The 7,343-nt window shown below is 41.8% G+C and overlaps 1 protein-coding gene across 1 annotated transcript in view; it reads right to left on the reverse strand.

Moving 5' to 3' along the window:
- The window catches only part of pdgfd.S (platelet derived growth factor D S homeolog), a 131,725-nt gene extending 128,403 nt beyond the window's left edge, over positions 1-3,322 (reverse strand). Inside the window, exon 1 of the mRNA XM_018250312.2 lies at positions 2,627-3,322. Within this exon, the coding sequence (XP_018105801.1) occupies positions 2,627-2,738 (112 nt within the window). The 5' untranslated portion in view covers positions 2,739-3,322. The remainder of the gene's footprint in view (positions 1-2,626) is intronic.
- Between the last annotated feature and the right edge of the window lie 4,021 nt (positions 3,323-7,343).

Raw genomic sequence — 7,343 nt, forward strand, 5'->3', positions numbered from 1 at the left:
GAGAGTCCTCCCAGCCCATCCCAGGTACAAACTGGCTTTAAGTCATCTTAAAAAGTCCCTAAAGTTTCTCTGATAAAAAAAGAAAATGGAAAACCATAAGAAACAAATCTCATGGAACAGAAAGACCTGGAGGGGATAAAAGAGAAAATAGCTGACCCTATAATTATCTTTCATTATACGCAATGAGAGGTATGTGTACCGAGGAGTTTCATGACCATATAAAAACACGAGGCCAAGTGTTTTTATACAGGTCATGGAACTCCGAGGTAACTTCTAATATCCTCATATTTTCCAACTGGGGGTTCTTTATTTATTATAATACACAAATTTCAGTGAGTCATGGGACAAAAATGACACCAGAACTCACCATTTATAACTGATGACATCAGAACTCACCGTTTATAAGGATATAATTTACAAGATATTCACGGCTTTTGTGTATTATAAGGATATAATTTACAAGATATTCATGTGTATTTTATAAAGATATCAGAAGTCCCCAAGCAGTTTCATGACCACACAAACTGCCCAGGAGACTTCCAATACCCTCATTTTTAAAGCAACAATATAGTCATTTTTTTAATGATTAATTTTCAGTAAGTCACGTGACAAAAGTAACATCACTAAGTGCTGATTCTAATTAATGGCATCACAAAGAAAAGCTTATACTGATATTTCACAGGTTATGTGTGGCTTTTATGGCTGTATATTAGCAAATATTCTCCCACGTGGGATCATTGCTGCCGGTGCTTTAATAATATAACCCTCCCGGCCAGTAACTGACACAGCGGATAACATACTCTGTGCAGATTTAATACAAGGAATTTAGCACTTCCAGCATCCGCTGCACATTTGTCACAAAGTGTAAAACACAGACAGCATGTTGGCTGGAAAGCTGACGTTTCCCCCAAACTGATGTTGGAACTAAGAGCCAGAGATGCCCATACACAGCTGAATGAAATGCAGATCCCTCCAGCCCATGCCTCTGCACCTGTACTACCAGAATCCCTCCTGCCACTGCACCGACAACTGATATGTGTCTGTATTTATCCAACTTTCATGGAACCAGCTGTGCACAAATGGGACGTCCTGCTGCGGAACTTTGAAAGGATCAAGTTGTCTCCTAAATGATTCTCTCAACACAACCTGCAAGTGTAACTGGGGATACATGTTTAGCAACACTGGGTTGAGTGTTTGCAGATTTAGAAACAGTTATCTGCCCAAGGGTATTGTGGGAGCATGCCAAAGGCTAAATGAATTATCAAGGAAGTGCTATTGATATCCATCTGTCTGTCTATATATTTGCCTCTATCTATCTATCTATCTATCTATCTATCTATCTATCATCTGTCTATCTATCTATCTATTGATCTATCTATCTGTTGTCTGTCTATCTATCTATCTATCTATCTATCTGTCTATCATCTATCTATCTATCGATCTATCTATCTATCTGTCTGCCTGTCTGTCTGTCTGTCTGTCTGTCTATCTATCTATCTATCTATCTATCTATCTGTCTCCCTCTATCTCTATCTATTTATCTATCTAACTATGTATCTTTCTACTATCTATCTATCTATCTATCTATCTATCTATCTATCTATCTATCTATCTATCTATCTATTATCTATCTATCTATCTATCTATCTATCTATCTATCTATCTATCTATCTATCTTTCTTTCTACTGTCTGTCTCTCTGTCTATCATCTACCTATCTATTGTCTATGCATCTATTGATCTTATATCTCTGACTGTCTCTTTGCCTGCCTATCTGCCATAAAGAAAATTAAACCAAGAGATGCAGGGTAAAAGTGATGGCCAATGTTAATGATAGCATTACACTCCAAGTTAAAGACACTACTGGGATGTTGGTGGTGCAGTTTCACTGGGACATGTACATGTGCACACACACCTCTCTCTTACTACTCACCAACACACACTCACACAACCAAGAGTGAACACAATAAATTCTAGCCCTTAGCAACTTTGTAGCCAATCACACAGACTCATCCAGTGTAAAGGGAAAACTTGTGGCTGCCATGAGTGTCCTCAGCTCAGTCCTCACACTGTTCCACAGGCAGAACTTTTTCACATTACCTGGGAACCTCTGAAACCTGATCAGCATGAGAACTGGCAGTCGAGACCCCCCCCCCCCCTCCCCTCACACATTTAATAGTTTCAAACTCTCTTTTTCTTAGCGACTCAGAATGGAAAGATTTAATGTGCTCCTGACGGACCCAAGTGAACGTAGAAAGAAAGTTTTCCAGTGCCCATTAATACAGCCCCCTCTTAGAGCCATTAAATGAAGACCCCCCCCCAGAACACTAGATTTGGCGCAGCGCGCAAACAGTTACGCACAGGCTTAAGTGGACAGGACAAAAGCAGGCGAGCGTTGCGCTCTAAGGTTCACTTGTTGCCTGAAATGCAATCCCTGGGGACTATCGTGCACAATACACTCAGCAGCACAAACACGTTTCTCTCCATCCATGAAACAACAGCACCAGCAGCAAAAACAGCAACACCAGCAGCCAAAACAGCAACACCAGCAGCGCGATCCGACCTGCAAAGTCCCCTGTGCGCTCCCCGTGCGCGTAATTTACTCGGCGCCGCTGCCCTTTACTCACCATCTCTCTTCAGACTGAGGGGTCGCGGAGACTTTATAGATCCACTCTGGCTCGAATAGACTTGGCTGCAAAAGTTGGCCAAGATGAGGGTGAAAAGCAACCACAACGGCATTGGGGAAGATTGTGTAGAGGAATCCGCTGCTGTTACTTATGAAAGAAGTTAAATAAAGGCTTCCAGCGGTGTAATCCCCCAATCCAGAAGTATCTACTGGCTCCTTTAATGGCAAAGCCTCACAATCCCAGAGATGTAACAGGTTGTCAGGCTGCTGCAGTGATCCTGGTGCCAGTGGGCAGGGGACTGAGCATGACAAGGCTGATCCAAAAAAAAGTCTCCTTCCCCAGTGAGGCTCCAGCCTGTGCAGCCCTGCTTGTGCCTGATTTACTCTTCACTGGAGCTGACTGTGCAGGCTCTCTCTGCAGCTATCTATCTACACTTTCCAAAGCTCCCCCTGCAAAGCATGCATTTCTGCTCAAACAGCACATAGCTGGGCTCAGGGTGTCCCCCAGTGCTCCTCTTGAGTGTGTGTGTGAGTGTGTGAACCTTCCAGCAAAATCTTAACTGCAGAGGCAACAACAGGAAAAACGCCAGGGGCTGTCAGAACAATAGGGACATTACTTTAAGCACATTACTCCCTTAAACCTACTCTTTCTAAGGGAATCCAAGGGGGTTTGGGCGTTACACACACATACAGCTCAAAAGACTTATCCTGCTACTTCCCAAACTGCAGCCAAGTGCTGAGCTAAAGTGAGAGAGGGGGGTCACTAGCAGTGAAGAAGGACAAGGGCAAACAAGCTCACACAGTGAATAAGGAGAAGAGGATGGAACAGATCTATTGATTGATAACTAAGCCATCAGGATTTTAACTTTGTTAGTAAGAGGTCAAACTGGAAAACTTTTTTTTTTTTGGTTGAGACAGGGGCTCTGACTACACAGGGGGTCTGGCAGACAGGGTGGAGTGATGTGGGCACAAGAATGCACCAGAAAAAGAAAAGATTCCATAAAAGGGTTAAATCATCCTGCATCAGGGGCTGAGGGTGATTGAGTGGATAGATGCCGTGAGTGGGGCTCCAACTTTTGAACTGGGGCATCTCTTGGGTTACATTAAAAGGCAGGCCCGGACTGGCAATCTGTGGGTTCTGGCAAATGCCAGAGTGTGGTTCAATAGAAAGATACCATATCGTGGGTTGGTAGGGGGCTGTTTGGGCCTCTGTGTACTTGGAATGGCAGGGCCTATTTTGACTCCCAGTCCAGGCCTGTTAAAAGGGTACAGTAAGTTACCAAACACAGTGTGCAAAGTGCAATTTCAGACAAAAACTGTCATTTTTTAACCCATAATGCACTGTTCCCATATTCCAGAGTAATTGCAGCCACACTCCCAGTTGCTTCCGCCTCAATTGCACCCGATGTTTCTAAATCGGACTGGGGATCCAGGGCCCACCCCTGCTGCTATCTCAGGGCCCCTCCCCCACACACCTGCCAGGCCCCCACTTGGGTCATCCACAAGCAAATCTTTACTTCTTCCTTTGCTGCCACAATCAGGGGAGGTCAGAGGGGAGCTCCATTAGTAAAGCACTGCGTATCTTGACAGCACTATATAAATAAATGATGATGATGATTAGTCATAGGAGTGGGTCTGGGTCAGTCTGACCTTATCTAGCATTTCCACAGTAAGGGTCGCATCTAGTGATGGGCATATAAATTCGCCTGGCACAAATTTCGCATTTCACTGCCGGCGAAAAAAAATTAGCCGGCGTCAATTTCCAATTTTCGTGATTTTTCTGTGAAAACGTTCGAAATGCATGTTTTTTTTCAGGGAAAACATTAGAATCTCACGATTTTTCCGTGATCTTTCAGATTTCAAAATTTTTTGGGAATTTTCTGCCGTTTTGCGAATTTTGCAAAAATTTGCCCATCACTAAAAATTAGCCTTTGGCCTATACATCATAGCACATGAAAGTGAACCCCACATGGAGGTTTTAACCCTTTACCCCTTATCATTGACATCTTTGCTTCTATAGAATCTGATTTCTGTTTCTTTCTTCTGTGGCCTTCTCCCCTGTTTAGATTGGGGTTGTTTAATCTGTTAGTACCACTTATCTTGCTCTCTGTGTGCCCTGTGGGAGCAAAGCTGCCCTTTGTGCTGTGAGGGTCGGGGAACAGAGACAGATTCAGGGAGATTAGTTGCCCATCGACAAATATCCACTGCTTCAGGGCGACTAATCTCCCAGAACTGCCTCCCCTGCCTTCCCGTTGGCTAAAATGCAAATCGCCGGAGGGATGGCACTCGGTGCGATTCATTTTCTGAAGTCACCCGAAGTTGCCTCACGAGGGAGAGTCAGCATTTTCATATGGAAATCTACTAAATTATTATTATAACATGTGTGTCCCATTCTTACTGCCCTGTTAGATCATCTTCATGGGGCATTTAGCTGTTTCCAATAAGGTGCAACATGAAGATACGACTCTGATCCCATAAAGTAGGGCTTTTTAACCTTTTTCCCAAGAGCTCCAGATTATGGGCCACATGCAATTCAACGAGAAATGCCTATCTAGGGTGTTTCTTAATCGAATTAGGAGACATTTTTTTCTCATTGGATTGAATCTTGCTTTATGTGTGGGAGTGACCATTATGATGGAATGATGGAACCCCAAGTCTCACAGATCCCATCATATCAGTCCGGACATCCAGACACATAGCAGTGGGGTTACTAATCAAACTCCCGGGGGTGACTGGGGAGACTTTAATCTTCTCAACAAAAATGTAATTTGTTATATAGTAGGGATGCACCAAATCCACTATTTGGGATTCAGTCTAATCCCTGATGTGGCCGAATAATGAACCGAATTCAAATCCTAATTTGCATATGCAAATTAGGGATGGGAAAGGAAAAAGTGGGGAATTTTTTTTGACTTATTTGGGATTCGGATGGATTCAGATGGGATAGGAAAAGTGGGGATTTTTTTTTACTTTTTAGGGATTTGGCCTAATCCCCGAATCCTTCATGAAAGGTTTGGCTGAATACCTAATTTGCATATGTAAATGAGGGATGGGAAAGGTAAAAGTGGGGACTTTTTTTTTTACTTATTTGGGATTTGCATATGCAAATTGGGATTTGGTTTAGCGAGGCACAAAGATGCTGAAAAAGGTTGAATCCTGGTTGAATCCCAAACCAAATCCTCAATTTGATGCATCCCTTGCAGCACTTGAGGTACTTATATATATATATACAGTATATATATATATATATATATATATATATATATATATATATATATATATATATATATATATATATATATATATATATATATATATAATTTCAAAAAGCTGGAGCACTCATAGAAATGGCAACCGTCTGAGTGCTGGTTCAAAAACATATAATCAACTTGAGCCTTCCAGGAAGGCTCGAGTTTAGGAGCCGAAACGTCGGAATAAAAAACACTTTTTTTTGCACAACTTACAAGGCCTGTATGTGCGTTTTTTTCCTAGGTTGATTATATATAGCGGGTTGCTAGGGGATATGCTACTAGGTTTTAAGCTCAAACAATAAAAAAATAACTATGTGTCATCTCTAAGGGTCTCAGAACTTTGAGTCCTCTGTGTGTTAGTGAACAGTAGAATTTATTGGCTGTTATGCCAATGAAGTTAACTGGATCCCTTACCACCTAGCTATGATGGTCACCGTGATGACTTCCCTCTATTTTCTCCCCACTGAGCTGGCACTTTTACTTGCAGCTCCTTTTTCTTTTGACTTCTTCAGGGTGGAGGTTTTCCTGAGATACTTCTTGTGGGTAAGAGTTTTCTGTGCTCATATAAAGAAAGGCCCACCATTTGGCATGGACTAGGACACTGAAAGGCAAATGTTAGTGATCTGATGGACTAAGCAACACTGTGTTTTCCAATTTCACTACTTGGGGGTCACTTTATGCCAGGAATCCATTGGGCTTTGTCACTTTAAGTACTACAGTATAATACCATGTGACACTTGATGATTAAGATGTAAAATCAGCATTGTTCTACGTGAGGCACTATAGCACCCTTGTGGTTTGAGAAGCATTTTCTCATCTCAAAAGAGATGAGTAAAACAATTACATTCCAAATTCCAAATTTGTAATACTTTTCTGAACGTGTACTCATGCTTTGAAAACATTTACCACTTGAGAAAAAGTGGCCTTGACAGCTATTTCTTTTTTTCCCAGACAAGTACAGTACACTTATCCTAGTGATTAAACCCTTAATGGAGTATCCTGGGAACGGAGGGATCCACAGAGCCGAAAGCTGCAGGGTTGAAATTTTTTAATGTTTCCAACGTCAGAAGCGCAGATCTCGGGTCTACTGTAATTTGCATGGGTCGTAAACATCAGTTGCTGAACATCTATAGCGGATTCTAATGCAGCGAAAGTACATCCCTGCGTTTCACTTCTTTAGACTTTTACAGCTTTTGTAAATGGAAAACATGGGTTTCTTTTGATTTGAGATTTATATAGTGGAGCTTTGAAACAGAGCCGAATAAAATCAGCCTAATTCCGTCACTTCTGAACTGTCCATAACGGTGTCATAAAGATTAAGGGGATTGTAAAAGTTGTTTGATCCTCAGCATTCCAGATTTTATCCCTTAAATTACCTTCATTTTTTATATCCCCAGCTCGTGATTTCTTTCATATATCCTTTGTTGTCAATGTTTGAGATTTAGGCTTAGAAATGAATGTATAGTG

The sequence above is a fragment of the Xenopus laevis genome, chromosome 2S (genome assembly GCF_017654675.1).
Source record: "Xenopus laevis strain J_2021 chromosome 2S, Xenopus_laevis_v10.1, whole genome shotgun sequence".
NCBI classification, from domain to species: Eukaryota; Metazoa; Chordata; class Amphibia; order Anura; family Pipidae; genus Xenopus; species Xenopus laevis.